Genomic DNA, 19,150 nt, shown 5'->3' on the forward strand with positions numbered 1-19,150 from the left:
GATATCATTATAAGTGGACTGCACTGTACATATCCGGCACAAGAAACGTGCGCAGCACCCACCTTGATGGAGGCCCCCGAGAGCATGATCATGTCGCGGATGCTGCTTCCACCCGTGCCGATGATGGCGCCCACAGCCGTGTTGGGGATGTACAGGCAGACCAGCTCCCTGTCCACCCCGTGGCCAGGTGACATGTAGCCCCCCATGGGACCGTGTGTGGCACCCCCCATGTAGCCCCCCCCTCCCATGGTAGGCGGGTGCGGGTAGGGGCCGCCTCCGCCTCCACCCCGGTAGTGAGGTGGCCGTGCAGGGGGGCCGTGCACAGGCGGCGGTGGCGCATAGGCCGACATCATGGCCATCGGGTGCAGCCCGGGGAACATGAGGCTCTGGGGTGCCAATGCCGCCAGGTCGCTCTCGTACGACTGGCGCAGCTTGGCGCTCACCAGTTGCTCTGCGCGGCACACGCCTTCTGGTTTGCCCTTGATGGTGATTACCCGCTCCAGGTGAAGGGCACTGCCATCGTGCAGGCTGCCAGGAGTGAAGAAGAACAACAAGGGGGCACGGTTCAAAACGATCGGCATCACATGCTGGTGCGTGCACACTCACACACAGAATCACGAAGGTGCAACATAAAAAAAAAAAAGATCGTTATGCTAGACTATACTGATCTTTTTTTTTAATGACCGCGCCTTTCGCTTCTTGACACATTCTGTTGCCAATACAATAAAGCTTTGTTAATTCACACTTCACCGGACCGGAAAAAATATCTAATTAACCGAATGTCGAATTACCGAAGTATCAAGAAAACAATTGAACGTTTAGTATGTCAACACGCTTTTGTTTACTGAATGAATAGGCGAGCCAATCCTGTTACTATTTTGCACAAAAGCAGTGCGCAAGCTGGAATTCTCGTCATCTCGTGGCTCATTAACGCTCGCAGTGGCAAAGGCTATGCAACTTGTTTCACAACGTAGCTGCAGCATGCATCTTCATCTGACACACTTTTCACCACGCCATGCAAATCCCAATTATTTTTCCTCCAATGAGCTAGGCCGCTATCTTGTACACATTCAAAAAGCCGACATTCAGTTTCACCTCACGCAATTGGCCTAGATTAGCCCAGGCCACGATATCGGCGTGACCTGTACAATCGCATGAGGCGAAACTGAATGTCGCCTTTTCTGATGCGTACAAGGTAGCAGTCCTGGTCGCCATCTATCATAATATAGCCAGTGCCCTTTTTCACAGCTTTGCACCAAGTCAAATGAAACTACTGTTTGCCGCAATCGCTGCAGATGAAACCACAGCCACTGTTGATGCAACCATGGCCGGCGACCGTGCGGTTCTGAAACTGCATAGCCGACGCACGCACAGAGTCAGAACGAAACTATTGTTTGCTGCAACTGCAGCCGAAACCGCGGTCGCTATCGACAAGATCATGGATGGCTACCATGCAGTTACGAGAGCACACCCCCAAGGAACGTACCAAGCCAGAACAAAACTAGTACTGCTGTGGACAAAACCACGGCTGCTATCAACACGATCATAGATGGTGACTACGCAGCCATGAAAGCATGTGGTGCACTTAGAGAAAACGAAACTACAGCTTGTCGCAACTGCTATGGACGAAACTACGGTCACTATCGACACGATCATGGACGACAACCACGGAGCCGACGCACACACCACGTCAAAACGATACTGTTTTCTGCAACTGCTACAATGAAACACCAGTCACCATCGACGCGATTATGGAAGCCAACTATACAGTTATGAGGGCATGTGACCAACGTGGCATTCTGCACAGCAGTAAACGCAAGAATAAGGACTGTAAATCAACAAATAGACAATGCATTCAGACATTCCCAATGTTCACGTACGATTTCCACTGATGACTATGGCAATGTAGACTGTGCTGCTGCATTTAGGTTGAAAGCTAGCGCCGCTTTTGCTGTGCTGCGTCACACATTTGCAGCGCTCTGCATTAACGCCGATGTGCGGCCAAGTTTGACTCTATCAAATAATGCATATGCCAGCTGGAACCAGACGACGAGCTCGACTCATTTAATTTTCCGAATTAACAAGGTTTTACTGTAGCAACGGCGCTGCAGTCACTGGCTATTGAAGGTGCATCACGGTGTGCGATGAAATACATTGGTCATCCAGTTAATTTTGTGTTTCAAAGCATAAAAAAAGGCAGTTTGTTAAAAAAAATTAAGTGGAACAGTGCATTTTTACTGCACGTTTGAGGGTTTGTATCTCGAAACGGGTGCCATGCATAGAATTCGTTGCTATTGGATGTACCTTGCAAACTCACCAGCTACAATTAATAAATTGCAGTGTATTAAAGTAATTAGTTAAAATTCATAGGTGAACTTCATTTGTTCATTATGTGTTTCAAATTATTGGGCAAGTAATGTCCACCTCTTTGAGCAATGAAGTTAAGGATTAGAATTGTGCTATCTGTCACACACAATTCTTAAAAATTCTTCATTTCATGTGAACTTAATATGTGCGAACGACGACATATCAAAGGGGATTCTAATACATAAGTACCTTTTCCGCGGACCAGGCTTAAGCAACATTACAGCTGCAAAAGCGTATGAACGAGGAACGTATCAGCAGGCTTTTACTCTGGATAAAAGCATCCTCATCTCTTAACATTCGTTGTTCCCTTCAGACTATTTCACGTTAATTCAACGTTTGAATATAGATAATCCTTCTGGCCCCATGAAGTGCAAACCAATACAGTAAAAGTTCGTTAATTCAAAACTCGATAATTCAAAATTTCTGATAATTCGAAGTAGCCGCTGCAGCCCGTACAACAATGCATTGGAAGCAATATGTAATGCATCCCGCTAATACCCACTGAAATCCGCACTGCCACCGATAATTTGAACTCCGTGCCATCAGGGATGGGGAGAGTGCTAGTGCACGAGAGCACGTTGGCGACGCTGGCGTTGCCGCGCGGGCTGCAAAGCTTTGCTTTTTCTACCTGCGGCCCTTTGTTTAGACCTCACTGGAGAGACTCATTTGCAGCTGGCCACGCATTGCCAACGCCTCTGTTGCAAGTCTGTTCTCTCCCTCTGTCTCCCTCAAGACCAAGATAAAAACGCAGACGTGGCGCTGTTTTTTTTTCTCTTCTCTCTCTCTTTTCATGTTGCATCTTGGAAGCTATGCTCTTTCTCCACGAGGTGTTCTGCCGACAAGCAGCACCAGGTAATGTCTGAAGCATGGCGGCCGTGACGTTTATCGGTGCTCACAGTATGAAAAGCGTAGCCTTTGAAATTCGTGACTATTACTCAAAGGGAAGCATCGCTGGGATACATGTTTGGAGCCACCTATACGTATTGTGGAACTTGTCAGCACACAGCCGGCACAGCTACGAAAGTACAACGGAGACCAACGTCACAGCAGCTTGTGGTGCATTTCAAGAGTGCAATTTAGAGCGCAGCTCCTGTTCCTGCAGAGTGTGTCGGCGGCGCGAAGGCGTGTTTATAATCCAACATTTTCGGCCCACATCGCTTGCGCTACGCCAGCCAAAAAGCCACCCCCTCTACACTTCGAAGCATGTGCCGTTGGCTACGCTCTTCGGAGCATTTGCAGAACGATCGCCAACCCATGCACCGATTTGAATGGGTGTCTGTAACCGTCAGCTAAGTAATGTGGGCACCTTCTTTCTCCATGCCATGCATTATGGGAAAGTGAAGTCGGCGAGATGAAAGAGCCATCTCTACGTCGGGCACGTCGATCCGCAAACTGCATTACGTTGGCTGCACCAGTGCTTCAAAACATAGACGTGACGCAGCATGAGTGCACGGACGCTCAACACTACGTCCAACTATATGCGCGCCTCAACCTAAAAAATATTTATTCTACGACTTTCATTAGTTCGAATTTTGTATATTAGAATTTTTGTAGCATCGCCGAGGAATTCAAATTAAGGAGCTTTTACTGTAGTGTTTTATCGTACTCAAAAAGTTGAATCGAGGTTATCGGCCATTTAATCTTAAATTCGAACATTCACATGCTTTGACCCTTACCCACCACGAAGAATGCCAAGCAAAACAATACACCAACGCCACATTTCCTCCCACACGCACCTGGACACGGTGATCTTTGTATCTGTCTGCTCCATGATGCGCTTGATGGTGTTGCCGCTCTTGCCGATGATGCGACCAATCAGGTTGTTGTGGGCCAGAATCTTCAAAGGAACATCCCTGCACAAGCAGAAGCTGCTGAGACATACAGCTGGGACACTTAACAGTTCACTGTATTCGTTAATACTGTGAAGAAACTGGGTACTGCGACGTCTCAATGTGTCAAAGAGTCCACGTGACAGACAGCCTTTAGCATCATCCTTGAACTAGACAAAAAACGCACTCATGTCATTCATTTTCCATTCACATTCCCTGCACCTACCATCCCTACCATCAGACATGCTGTGGCCCACAGCTTGTGACAAATTGCCTGTGCTGCAATCTGCATTTTCTTTCTTTTTACCCTCAATCCATATGTTACAGTGCTCCAGCACAGCATGCACTACAGAAAAATAGAAAAACAAATGCTGTGTACCGTGCATGTGTGGAACACTTGTTATGCATTTACTTTCACTGCGAGAAGGATGCTGCAAGCGACCAAGAGAGTTTGTGTTCGTACAAACAAGCACACACGCACACACATGCACTCACCCATCTGATACATCATGGGTCCATTTTAAGATTTCCTAAAATGGCCCGCTATAGCTTTTGCCCTTTCTGCACTACGGATGATGACCTATGTGGCAAGTTCTACCCAACAGACCACTAGGGTCAGGAATGAAACATCACGCAATATCAAACCAGTATGCGTGCTCACATGCAGACCTCACTTTTGCTACTTGCACGCATTGCTGACGGTTTCGGAGCAGTTTCTCACCGCTAAAATTTAACAAGGTGTGAGAATTTTCCTACATAAAAGAAATACTATTTCATTCACACACCGAATGATAAAACACGTGCACATGACGCAAACTTTTTTTGTTACTTTAATATTTATCCATTTCTTTTTTGAAGTGACTGATCCTACAAATCTTAAATCTCGAATTTTCGCATGTTGTCTACTGAAAGGGTTAACAAGTGTCCTGCTCTACGAACAAGTGACCACTCACCCCCTGTTGGTGTTGCTGGCCTCCTGCTGCATCACCTCCAAGATCTTCTGGCAAGCCGTGGAGCAGTTCTCAGGGTTGCCATAGATGGTGATCACCTGTAGGGAGAACAAGACCACTGCTAAAAGAAAAATTGAAAATAGGCTTTTGTATGCCAAACCCTAATCTGATTATGAGGCGTCTCGCAGTGGGAACTCCTAGTAAATTTTAATCTCCGGAGGGCTTTCTTTACCAAGTGCCTAAATCAAAAAGTGGACGAGTGTTTCTTGCATTCTGACCACATACCAACGTGGCCACTGCTACTGAAATTGAACCCACAAACAACCTTAGGCCCAGCAGCGCAATTTCATAGCCAAATTTCAAAGCGCTGCTGCGATATTTTAAAGCTACCGGACTGACTCGTCATCTGTGATCCGCACTGAGTGACCGAATGATATCACCAGTGGACTTTCTCTTCTTTTAATCTTTCCATCCCCTTTTCCCTTTCCCCAGTGCAGGGTAGCCAACCCAGCTCAGTCTTGGTTAACCTCCCTACCTTTCACTTATTTGCTCTCCCTCTCTCATAGCCAGTAACAGTGGTGGGAATGCCCTTCAGTATTTTTCACCACCCACTTCTGTGTTCAGAGCACGTGTAAAGCTTCCACGAAAGCACAAAGAAATGAAATTTAGTTTCTCTCTAGTTTACGTAATCATTTAATTGTAACAACTAGGAAGTGAGCCACCACACAATCCGACACTGTCAGCAGTGAACCTAGCCTAAACACGACATACTGCTGGCTGCGATGCATGAAACCGTGCAAGTTAATGTTAAAAGGACACTAATGCAAAAAGTGAAATCAGTTTCGTATAATAATATATTTTTTGAAAACTGATTTCTTCTATTTCGCAGCAATGAGTGATTAGAAGAGGAACTCAAGGTCACAATTCCAGTTATTCCATTTCGCACTAAAACTCCAGTGCTGATACATTAGCGTGGCACCGCATATTTCACAGAGTAGCGGTGGTGCGAAAACTAAACGAGAAGAGTCACTCTTTCAAACAAAACCAAAGTGCAGCGATCGGAAACTTAGAATGGCAACTGGGTGTCATGGAAAAAGGCCCTTTTCTTGCGCATTTATCAGTAAAAATACAGCTTGTCGACGTGATTAAAACACCATTAAAACTAAAATAGTAGTCCAAGATGCGTGAAAATTTCTGAAATAATGCATCACACACTGTAGAATCCAAAAACCAAGATGCGTGAAACTTTCTGAAATAATGCATCACACACTGTAGAATTCAAAAACAATGTTTTCAAAAAGTAATTTTTCTGCTATTTTTTCAGCCTCTTAGATCTGTGTCCCCCCCCCCCCCCTTAATTTGCTATTGCTATCGAAGCGTCGCCTTTTTGGCAAAATTGCGACCTTTCTTTACTGTTTTTTACTTTAGACATTCACCACTCACTTTTAAAATTGTTAGACAATGCGACTAAAGTTTCGGAATTGAGGCGTTATGGATATTACGAACTTCTGATAAAACAAGTTTTTTTTTTTTTGTCAGCTTATCAGGGCCCGTTGCAAGGAGAGTCAAGCATTCATAATTCACCTGTACAACACTCGGGCATCGTGCTAAACACCTCGACACTACTTTCACAAGTGCATGAAAGAACTTCAACTCTGAGGATACACCCCACCCTCAATGAATTAGGGTGAAGGAAGCATGCCTACCTTTTCAAGGGAACCAGCATTCTCTTTTCTGTGAACATCCACCCTGCAGGACAAAGCGGAACCACAAGCAGTGAGCAACACAACTAACAGAACTCGGGGATAAAACAATTTTCCACCTAAAAATATAAATTTTCTTTTGAAGTGCAGTTTCATGAGATGAAAAATATGATATGCTGCACGGTATACTCTCATTACGATTGCACTTCTTTCCCTGAAAAATTTACACAAAGTGAGAGGTGCACCTACATTATGCCAGGTTAAAGTTGGAGCAACTTTTTTCATGCGAAAGCGTCAAATGGCTCATTGTGCAAAAAAAAAAAAGCCAGCGTCCGGTGTTTGTAGCAGCCTAAATTCCCATTGGCTGCGACGCCACAGCACGAACCCACTTCGACCGAGCAGAGCGGGCGAACCAGAACACCAGCGCGCCAGATGTAGCATGAGGAGAGAGGGCATCGCCGCTACTCCATGTCACCTTCGTCCTCACCCTCGGAAACCTGCCAAGGGTTTCTTGTCTGTGCAAGCTCTCGCCAGCATTCTAACTGCGTCTCGGGAAGGCCAAATCTGCGAGTGGCCAAGCGAGTGGCCGGGAAGGCCACTCGCTTGCTTGCGAAGAGTTCATAACTCGAAGGACCACCCGGCGGCGTTCAATTGGACATTAATGCTTTCGCTGTCTCAACTCAGAAGTGCTTAGGTGCCCGCAGTTACTTTTTTTTTTTTTTTTTTCAAGTGGCCACCTCCAAAACGCGGGAGACGCACTGAATTTTCCAGTATCTGCTACAGCGTCCAACGCACCGGAACCTAGGCGTTTTGCCGTGCCATAGTGCTGACTCTGATGTCTCGCTTGCACAGGCATGAAGTCTGGTGCTATGGCATGGCAAGACTCCGCAGTTCCGGCGCGTCGGACAGATGCCGAATCATATTGTGCGTCTCCTAATTTTTTCTCACGCCAGGAGTGCAATTCGGCGCTGCGGCACAACGTATGCCTTGTTCCGGCACGTTGGACGCCATATCAGGCATGGAACTACCCCGTGTCCCACTTTTGTCGCATGCTGGACATCCGATCCGGCACTACGGTATGGCAAAATGACTGATCCAGCTGCCATTCCAGCGCATCGGAGGCCGTATCAGATGCCAAATTGTACAGTGTGTCTTCTACTTCACGGCAGCAAGTTTCGGTCGTGACCATTATACGAGGGAAAGAAAATTCTTACTTCTTTTATTGGAAAAGTCGGGGATGTGTTCATTATATTAGTAAACACAATATACCGTATCTACTTGCATAATGATTGCACTTTTTTGTCAAAAGAATTGCCGCAAATTCAAGGGTGCAAACATTACGCAGGTTAAATTTCCCACGAAAAGAAACATTTTTTTCATCCCGCATTTGCTGTGGGATGACAACAGGTCAACAAACAGGCAGCTGCCGCTGTAACAGTTAGGGACACCAAAACAAAAATGGCATCCGACAGAGCAGGCCGAACGCATTTTTTTTTTTTTTTTGCAAGTACATGACGCGCATTGAAACAGTTTCTTCCCATCAGTAATGAATAATATTGTTAATAACGGCAAGCTTGTGGCTATAACATAGCCACGTCTACTCTGAGGGGACAGAAACAGAGATGGGCATGCTTAGCTGCCAGCGACACAGAAACACATGGTGGCTATGCTGTGGAAACTGTGGCATTTTTCTTCACTACTAGCATAATATGGCATGTTTCCACAAAGGGTGGGCGAGTATCTTAGCTGTGTTACAAGCATTGGTGTATGAATAGGGTAAACCTCTAACATATCAGTGTAAACGTGGCTGCTATCATTGCCGCTCGCGATTTGTTGTGTGCCCACCAGTGCAGACGAGAAGAATCGAAACGCACCTTATTTTGCTGTTGTTGCCCACAACCATGGTAAAGCCTACATATAATAAAGCCAAGGCAAGTTTGGTTGTAGCAACTTTTTTTTTTCATGGAAGTGTGGAAAGTGATGAAAGGAATAAAATGGGGCATCTGCTCAAGAATGTTTCGTGTGTGCAGACTGCTTGGTATGTCTTGAGTCGTTCGCGTAGCCTTTGACAACATTCGACAGATGGTAAGTGCGATCATCATTCGCTAGACTTGGCACACAACATATCACTGCGGCAAGTTCGGGGTGCAATCATTCCACAGGAAAGAAGAAAAAAATCGAATTTTGACGACAGAATTCAGGGGTGCGATCATTACGCGAGTGCGATCATTACGCAAGTAAAGACAGTAGACATTGCCCGCTTCTCAAGTACTTTAAGAAATTTATTATTTCGCGCGATACCTTCTTCACTCAAGTTCTCACTAATTTTCAGGTCATTCTGCACGTTCTGCAATGACAGGGAAATTCAACATCACTGCTTTAATTTTAAAAAAGTTCGGCCATCAAATTAGACTGAAAAAATTCTTGCACAAAGCAACGCATAGGCTTATGTATGTGCAGTAAACAAATTTGTCATACAAAAATGAAAATTATGTTTGCACATGACCAGTTTACAGTCCAGAAATTGTGCTTCAAGTTCAGCTGCACTTCACACTAGAAACTTCAAGATAAGAATAAACCTTCGTTATAACAAAGCAAGCAGGACAAGAAGCAGGCTTCGTTGTAAAGGTCATTTCATTAAAGGACACCCATCAGGGTCCACTGGAAGCTGTCAATCACTGTGAAAAGAGCATTCCACTACAAGTCTGTCAAAAGAGGGTTCAATTCGATTCATCATTTATTTTATTTATGTAGAAAGACCTCACAGGCCTACGGAAGAGGCATAGCATGAGGGGGGCATATGGTACAGTTTATCACAACATACAATCAGTAAAAAGATACGCGTAAACATAAAAAGATAAACATTGGCACAAAACGGTGAAATTTACATATGTACAGAAAGATGTCAAAAACAAAGAAAAAAAGCAAAAGGAATTAACAGATAAGCATTGCATAAAAAAAGCAAGAACAGCAAGTAATACATAAAAGCAGCAAGGTACAATGCGTTGAAATGTTATACGCAGTGAAAAGTAAAAAAACAAACACAAGGCATAACGCGTGGAAATATATTGCGAACGTAAACGTAATGGGATTGATGAGTACCTGGGCACTAACTCAGCCCTACGCACACTGCGGTGAAAAATGTTTGACCAAATTACTGCAAAAGGCATCATGGTTTCTGAGCAAAGCAGTGCTATACTGAAGGCCGCTCCAGAGATGGAAAGCGCGAGGCAGTGGTGGCGAAAAGTTAAATGTTTGTGTCGCTCCATATATGCAGACATAGCTGAAATTATTGTGCAATCTGCGCGATAGAGACAAGCAAACCGAATGTCAAAAGAGGCACTCGTTGCACTGACTCGTGCATGCAAGCAACATTCCTCCCCTGCTTTTTCCACCATCAGATACAAGGAGCCCACGCAATACACATTTATGCTTCTTTGAAATATACACTTCGCCTGGACCTTCCTTTGTCAAACTTCGTTGCTGCGACAGCCATAAGCAACGCTGCATCCAATGTAACAACTGACAAACATCTGCGTAGCAGACGACACTTCCCTACAACCAATCAAGAAAGCAGGATTTGTTCCACATAACACGAAAGTCTGCTCCACAGTTGCAGGAGCAACAAACCTACAAGTCTACCGTGAAGGAATGTACCACGCACCGTGCCCTCGACTGCTGGGTGATCTGTCGGATAGTGCCTCCGGCCCGGCCGATAATGGCACCAACCATGTCACTCAAGACAAGGATCCTGCAAGACAGTTAAAAGTAAGCGTTTCTTTAACAAAAACACACGACACAAAACAGCCCATACATTATTCATCGCAGTCTCCAAGACGCTGAACAGAATCCTAATAGTTAGCCAACAGCCTGCAAGCAAACCCTTAATCACAGCTGATGAAGATGGCATATCACCACTGATCATAAATCACTTGGCACTTTGCCATACACCACTCCTATATCACTTGACAAAGGAAGCAATTATCCCTAGCTATAAAAATAGGCTGCAATTCCACATTTTAAGAATTTTTTATGCTGTATACATTTGTCAACCAATTCAGTCTTAACAGAGACTACGAAAATGCCTGAATAAATGAGATTAAAGATATTCAATTTGCCAGAAAATAAGTTATTGCACAAGTTCCCAAAAGACGTGTGCCCTATTCTTGGATGGCCACTTTCTCGGATACCTTCAACAAAGCATGTCTAATGCAATAGGCATCGGTCTCTACAAGCGACAGAATTCTTGGAACAGTGTCAACCACCTTCTATCACAGTGCTGGGAACACTGTCAGCTGTGGATGCGTCCTGCGCTAGCCGTGCAAAACATGGCAAAAGTACTTGTCTTCGCAAGTGATTGTCCAAGAATATGGCTCAAGTTCATAAAATGCGGTGCTGTGCGCACTTACGCTTGCCTTTAACCTAGATAGTACACATATGACCATTGCCATGCTGTTGCTACAGATAGACAAAAGTACGGTCAATGCATACACCAAATCTTCATTCCTTGGCAACATAAAGGCTGACTGCACTGCGATAGGCAAATGACCACAAGTCTCCTTGCGACAAATATTGCATGGTACTTCTCACGCCGCTCTTGTCGGCGCATCGAAGGTGGCGTTAGCACCACTTAAAGCCGCTTGAAGAAATTGCCTGGAACCATGTCGCTATCTAACACAAATTACCGAATGCTAGATGCACAAAACTCGCACGACAACTCACAAATGCTGCCTTCACAACTAAGCAGCTTGGCTTGGCTTGTCCTGAAGCATGGGCTTTACATAAGAGTGATACGTAGACCAACCAGCCAAGGCTGTGGCAAAAGTTGTCCGCTGGCCAGCGAGATGATCGGTAGCAAACCGCTGCAAGAAGTTTGCCGCCATGCTGATAAGACGGTACAATCAGCTAACCAGTGACTGGAGACTTGTGATTACGCATGCAGGCCAGACGGAGGGCCGAAGAAGTGACGTCCAGGTTGGCTTATACAAGCAAACACCCAACTAAAGCAAGCTTGCGTACTAAGTTGTTTGCTCTTACTGAACTTAACGGGTTACATTCACATGCAGAGTGCAGTCAGCGTCCCACTTCGTGGCATTACGATGACACGCCACACACATCGGGCCATGTAATGAGGGAACGTACAATGCTCCTGTGGCCTGGACCATTACGAAATTTTAAGTAACTTGTACCAGAACACTGAGCAAAAGGGTGTAAACAAATATTCTCTACTGCTGGCGTTATGAAAAATGTACACCTTCCATTTTTGCACATATATAAATAATGCTTTCAAGACGATTAAAAAATTATCTCTGCTAGTAAAGGATATACTATCCTGGCGTCCACATATGCGCACACAGTGCCTGAGAGTGATATACACTTGCCACGTGTGCAGAATAAATCCAGTTACAGAACAACACTTATGTTGATCCCCAACAGCTCCTTGTCTTTATCGAAAAAATGCATAAGCGGCAAATCAAATATACCATATGCAGAAGCAGCAAATCCAATAATAAAAAAAAAATGAGGTTTAACATGGCGAAACCACTTTGGTTATGAAGCACGCCGTAGTGGAGGACTCTGGAAATTTCTACCACCTGGGGTGCTTTAACGTGCACCTAAATCTAAGTACACAGGTGCTTTCGCATTTCGCCTCCATCGAAATGCTGCCGCGGCGGCTGGGATTCGATCCCGCGACCTCGTGCTCAGCAGCCCAACACCAAAGACACTGAGCAACCACGGCGGGTTCCAATAATACCACATGAACATGTACAGGTCCCTTATAAAAACTTGGCATGCCCAATACGATACACAAGAGCATACAGGTTTTTATATGGGACCCCCCAAATGTTCACATAAGACCACTGGCTATAGGAATTATAGGTGTTTTCAATAGGGTTCTCTTTGTGCTGCACCACGGAACTATTTCTACTTGCCCAGCTCTGCACGCCATATGGTACATGCATGCACAATCTACTCCCTATTGGTGAACTCCAATGGCAGATTCAAAGAACTTCCAGTAGTAGTTTATCTGCTGCTTGCGAAGCTAGTCTATTTCAATTAGAGATTCAGAGTGCCTTCCATATCCTTCATTGGCAGATTGGGAACAGCTCTGCCACAAGATTCACTCCACAAAGCAGAACTCTCTACTCCGCAAAAATTGAGGGAGTGGACCAGAAGTAACATGATGTCAGGCCACTCACAGCTAACGTACCGCTATAGCGCACGTGCCCATGAACGTGAGTCGCGGTCTCTCGGAAGAAACGAGTGGTGCCTCGCATCGTCAACTTGCACTTTTACTGCTTGTGGAGAGCGATGATTCATCTAGCTCAACTTCCGAATTGACCAGCAGTGACTCAAGGTACAAAGAAGCTTCGGAAACTAGTGTATTCAAGCAAGCTATTGACCTCATGTTCTGGCCGCCGGCCAAGAAAACGAAAGTTGCGCGAAGTTCGTTGACGGCGACGTTCGCCAATATTCGGACGAAGAGGTAACACCAGCTCCTTTTCGGAAGTTTGCATTTTAACAGCCTTTACTTTGTTGATGAAAAGTATTTGTGAAGGCGCTTCAGGCTGTCTCGACGTGTTGCCACAGAACTGATCGCAGGCTTTGCTGCATCCCCGATGTTTCCAACACAATCATGGCGTATGAGAGAAGAAGACTTACATGCGGTGTGACTTGGATTAGAGCGCAGGAGGCTAAAAAGAAACACTAAACTTCTAAACACAATGCTCGCACAAGTTCAAGCCGAAAATGAACAAAAAAACGTGAGGAATGCTGGGCGCTTTCAGAAGCGGATGTGTACTAGCACTCCCTGTCCATTGCTCTGGCTGGACTGCCTGTGTTTCACTCGCAGATTTCATTCTGTTGCCCTCCGCCACAGTGGAGTGCTCCGGCAGTTTGTCGGCCACTCCGAATCTGCCATTGGAATTTGCTATAAGTAAACCCCAAAGAGTTTTTAACGAGGCTTTTGGCACAAGACACACGAAGCAAACATCAGGCCCAGAGGTTTCCTCATGCCCTCCCACATGTGTCCGCACCTGAGGGGGAAGTCAGACGGCCTCATGGGGGACGCCTGGCCACCCGAGTACTGGAAAGGCCGGAACATGGGTCGGTTGCCGCCCATGCGCATGTTGTTGCGGCCACCGCCACCACCGCCGCCGCCGTTGCGCATGCTCATGTCCATGGCGTACTCGGCTCTCAGCACGCTTCCTTCGTACTCGTAGTCCCTCAGCTGAGCCACAGCCCTGCAGAGAAGACAGAGTGCTACTGCAACAAATGAGAGGCTAAAACCTTCTCTCGCGACTAGGTAAAAACAACGAAGGCTTCACCACATCGCCGTAGTGGCATAAAACGGGGCACTACGACGACATGGTGCACCATCTGACAAGAATGAAAAATGGAATGGTAAAAAAAGGCCCTGCAAGAACCACTGGCTTAGTCCATTTTTTACACCTGCATACTATAAACAAATATGGCCAACACTCAAACAGTGGTGCTCCCCAAAACAAGCCATGCACACACACCTCCGCTGACAGTGGTAAATCAAGTTTGGAGTGAAGGCATGCACTGGTGAAAGTGCACAACCTGCACTTCCTGGTTGCGCGAGAATATGAAAGCCAGCCACAATTTGCAATATCGAGAGGGCTAAACTACCCAACACTGCAATAAGAAACTGCATGGTTACCATGATCTAAGTGGCTGCAGCAACAAAGGTTTGACAGGACCCCTTGTGGGGGTTGTTCATAACGAGGCAACAATGCCTTATTCAAAAAATGTGTAGAAATGTGCCTGGCATCCTCGTGAATTTTATTTAAGCAAAAAGCTATTTTAGTGTGTTCTGTATGAAGACCATGAATGAGGTTAATGGCAATTAAGCACTGCCGCTGCCCCATCCTCGCAACGGTACCACGTCATTCAAATAAATTCCGCTTCTCTCCGTTCATCGCTGTGTCACGTTAGTGCATCAGCATAAACTCCAGATAAAGTAGCACAACCCACAGAGTTCCCTACCAAAATACTAGAAGTCTGAACCGGCAATCATACTGCTACCATAGGAATAATGGCTAGAACATGGATTCACTTTTGTGCATATGGCTTCAGAGGTTTCATCAGGATCATAATTTATTATTCCCTTAAGGGTCGCTTCCGGGACATTACATAAGGGGGGGAGACGGCGATGGGAAAGTGCCATACATCAGCTCAAACAAAAAAGCAAACAAAGGTAACAAAAAAATAAATAATAAGCTGTGTAGCAAACATCAGGTAAAAACAGAACAATGAAAATATCTCCAAACTGAGTAGCAATAAATTAAAAAAAAAAATGTACACGTAAATATGAAAAACGCTACACAAAAGTGGCAATAAAGAAGAGAAGGAAAAATAAGCGATGACACAAACAAGTAGGATTGCTGGGAGAGGAAATGTGAGGAAAAGTGGCTATTTTAGGTTCAAGTGGTCTGATAGTAACTGCCTAAATTTGGAGGGATTTGACTCTGAGACCACGGCTTTGGGAAGATTGTTCCATTCTTCTATGGCGATGGGGAGGAAGGATTTGAAGGCGTTGGAAGAACCATGCAAACGCTGTATGCTAAGGAAGTTAAACGGTGAGATGAGCGTAACGGAGCATGTAATAAGTTCTCGCGCAGTGCAGGAAAGTTAAAGTACAATTTTGTAGCATTAGTTTCTAAGCAATCACAATTTCCTGAACAAAGAAGGCAAGAAGTCCCTATGCACCTGCGTGGCTGTGAACGGCTGCATTTACAAGGTCTTGTTTCGTTGAAAATCGTCAATTTGCAAAGCCACAGAGCTGTTAGAAGCCAGAAGTAGGAGGTTTAGGCAAGTCCATGTCTGCCATCATTCCCCTGCAGACTGAACTGCGAAGCTGACACCAACCATAGACGCTGGCACCACGTTTTCCTTTATAGTAATTTTTTCAGCAAACTATGGCACAACCCATTGTAGCATGACTCAATCTCTAAATTTACTGTATTGATGCAGTGGTATCCTTCACGATCAGATGGTGCCACCTATTAGTAACAAAATTCTCTTGCTTCTGCTCGAGGCGCTGCTTAGCCATGACATCTAGAGAAATCTGGTCAGTGGCCATTGTGCGTTGAGAAGTGTAAAGGAATTTATACAAGTGGCAGATATTTCAGAAAGTTCAAAAAGAAAGGAAGAGCAGAAGTGCAGCAATAATTGGAATGTTTTAGAGTAAAGTTGCCATCCTACTGTTACCAATAATTGCTGCCACGACTTCTCAGGCACAGAGTTACTGGGTTCTCAGTATTCACCGTTATAGCCCGGCAAGTTTGTCATGACTGCGTCCATTGGTCTGCCGCGATTGTGTAACAACATGGCAGCATCCAGGCAGCCCACCTGAATCCTAATTTGCCACTGCTATTTCCTCTCCACTGTGACAGCAAGATAACACAGTAAAATCAGCGCTCACTTACATCTTACTTCATGCTGAGGATAAAGTATTAGCAATCTTTACATGAGAGTTAGCTGTTGGTACATGGTATCGAGAACAAAAACATTGAGAAAAGAAGATATGCAGGTACCACACACTGTGGGAATCAATGTAAGCGAAGCTTTCTGTGCTGTTTGTATTCGATGGTATTTCGTGGCAACATGGACGGCATATGACAGTTGTGATGTGATGATAAATGTTACCTTGCCTGCACCACTTGTGTTTTTCCACGCAGTACACAGAGAGACATGTCATTCATTCACTCATTTCTTTACTGAAAAGAGCCCAAACGAGCAATGCTTTCTGACGACGCATTTTCTTTCTCCCATGCTATGTTAGGTGAAGTGCCACGAGCACCAAGAGGGGTAAGTTTAATCACCCGTTTCCAGATTGTGTTGGTATGGTATCCAGTTGCACCCACCTCCCTGCCTCCTCTCTCTTTACTCTGTGTCTAACACTCCCTACCTCCTCCCTGGACTGTCATTGCTATTGCGCATGAGCATGGAAGCAAGCACGGCAGCTCCTACAATGCTTTTCCGGTGGTTATGCCTAATTACAGCGTCCACAGGGCATTGCTGAGTCCCTTGGGAACCTTCAAAACGGATTGTGGCGTAGCTACAGGCACATCGGAGGGCCTTGTGGCTCTGCACTACCGAAACATCATTGACGTCGCCCATCTCTCCGCCTGCACTGCTGCCGTGAGCTCTCAACCATTCCCCAACGTGGTGCGCAATGCGGCGGCAGCAGCAGCAGCAGTGGAAAAGTCTCAGCAAAAGACAAAGAAAGCTTCGTTTAAAAAAAAAAAAACTAGACAAAAGACAGATACAGTGCTTTGTCTATCATTATTGATTTGACTTTTTACACCGTTAGACCTAAGAAAATATACAGACGACAGGCAAAAAGCTCCGACTTCTACCTATAAGATACTGTAAACCCTCATTTATTCGCGACTCCTTAATTTGGAAAATATAATTCAAACCCTTTCCTAGGTCCCAGCAAGCACATTCATTATTTAATGTTATCAAACCCCTGCTAATGCAAATGTACTCAGCTGCACACCAGCTAATTCAGACAACCCTCAAAGCACGACGAGTCGCACGAACATGCAAAAAAAAAAGAGCAACAGCAGCACTAGCGAGCACCCAAAATGAAGTAGCGGAGTCCACATCACCATAATCAACGGAAACCGTATGGGAATGACAGCACGACCAGAACGCTTTAAGTCTATTTGTGCCTTTATTTTCAAGTTTACGACCATGCCTGATACTGTGGTGGGCGTGTACCTTCAGAACTGCATAGATCCACGATCGCAACAATAGCGACCACAGTTTCACATGCACTAGTTGCAACAAAGAGTACTAGCAAATATGTTCAAATATAAGTCTACCTTTCTTTTTTTTTCCCCGAGAATGTAACCAAAAATGAGCTATCAACCTAGATGTGTCAACAAATCTAGCAAAAGTACGAAGCTAACAGTTTCTCCATTGTACTCGCCGAACGGCAAGTCAGAGACTATCCAGACTGGCTTTAGGAAATGCTGCCTATGCAACGCACTTAACAGCCCCAACGACGTTGCAGTTTGGGGTGCCAAGGACGTCAGCGAAGCATCCAACGAGGACAATTCTGGCAGTTCAGACAAGGATGTAGCATGTGGCATCAGCTAGCGAGACGATGTAGCCAACCTTATGGTAAGTAAAGGTGTATCATGTTCGAAGTATTTCTTTTTTCTCTAAAGAGATATAGGTAAACTTGTATTCGAATCACCGTATATACTCATGTAATGAACAAGTTCATGGGGGAAGAAGGAAATTAATTATGCTGAGAAAATTTTATGGGCATTTTTTCTAAACAGCAAAAAATATAAAGTAAGACGGTAATGATTTGAAAAATGCATTACATAGATTATCTTTGCAGTAAAGAGACTTATACTATTTGCAAACCGTAACAGCATTTTTATTGCTCTTCATACTGAACCGATCGGAACCACCGTTCATGTTGCTGGCCGCTTTATCCGCATTGCGGATCCACAACGGCTCGTTTTCGCAGCTGCTTAGGGCCGTCTGGAGTTAACACAAGCATCTTGTCGAAGCAATGCTTTTTGGCACCTGTTCTGACAAACACACTGTGTGCGTCTCTTTCCTTTACCATCCTGCTCATGGGCATGTCAAACTTTATCGGTGTCTGATCAGTCTTTCAGCTTCTGTAAGCAGATGAACTCTGTCCCGCAGCAGGCTTCGGGCTCATCGCACAGAATGAAACTAAAGATGCAAAGTGTCCACCAAGAAAGGCAGAAAAGTGGGCAACTGACAGGTCAATTTGACACTACACCCTGCTATGCTCCCTACGCTGACCAGTGCCAGCCACCCCTTCTTCACTTAGACTCTCCCATGCGCAGCGCAACGCGTGCTCCTATTACATCAGAGTGAAGTTCGTAATCTGCTTAAAGAAACTGTTGCAGAGAGCCAGTTGCATTTTTTGTTTTTTCTCTCGTCTGCGAGGTGCCTTTGCACCAGCACTGGTGGCAAGCATACAGCACGAACATGCCAAGTGTTATCGTGTACACTTTCCGTCAGGTCCAAGACAACCATGATAGCGTGCAGCCTGTTTTTATTTCATGCTTGCCGCCAGTGTGCCATCGGCTTCTAAGTTGTCAAACCCACTGGCCCTGCCAGTGCGCCACCACAGCATGCTTACCGCTAGCATGGATGTACAGCCTACATAAGTCAGCCACAGAATCTTTGTTGCGCGACGTCGGCGTTCCTCACGTGGCATCATCATTAAGTATTTCCAACACAGCAACGAGCATCAAGTGTGCTTGCTGCAAACACATGT

The 19,150-nt window shown here is 45.3% G+C and overlaps 1 protein-coding gene across 2 annotated transcripts in view; it reads right to left on the reverse strand.

Annotated features, from left to right (window-relative positions):
• Imp (IGF-II mRNA-binding protein) overlaps positions 1 to 19,150 on the reverse strand; it is a 68,143-nt gene that overhangs the window by 35,287 nt on the left and 13,706 nt on the right. For both annotated transcript variants that reach the window (XM_075682207.1, XM_075682206.1), the window contains exons 5-10: positions 13,887 to 14,093; positions 10,514 to 10,600; positions 6,853 to 6,895; positions 5,150 to 5,244; positions 4,104 to 4,220; positions 63 to 528 (exon numbers count right to left, since the gene is read on the reverse strand). In XM_075682207.1, the coding sequence (XP_075538322.1) occupies positions 63 to 528; positions 4,104 to 4,220; positions 5,150 to 5,244; positions 6,853 to 6,895; positions 10,514 to 10,600; positions 13,887 to 14,093 (1,015 nt within the window). The remainder of the gene's footprint in view (positions 1 to 62; positions 529 to 4,103; positions 4,221 to 5,149; positions 5,245 to 6,852; positions 6,896 to 10,513; positions 10,601 to 13,886; positions 14,094 to 19,150) is intronic.

The sequence above is a fragment of the Dermacentor variabilis genome, chromosome 2 (genome assembly GCF_050947875.1).
Source record: "Dermacentor variabilis isolate Ectoservices chromosome 2, ASM5094787v1, whole genome shotgun sequence".
In the NCBI taxonomy this organism is placed as follows: Eukaryota; Metazoa; Arthropoda; class Arachnida; order Ixodida; family Ixodidae; genus Dermacentor; species Dermacentor variabilis.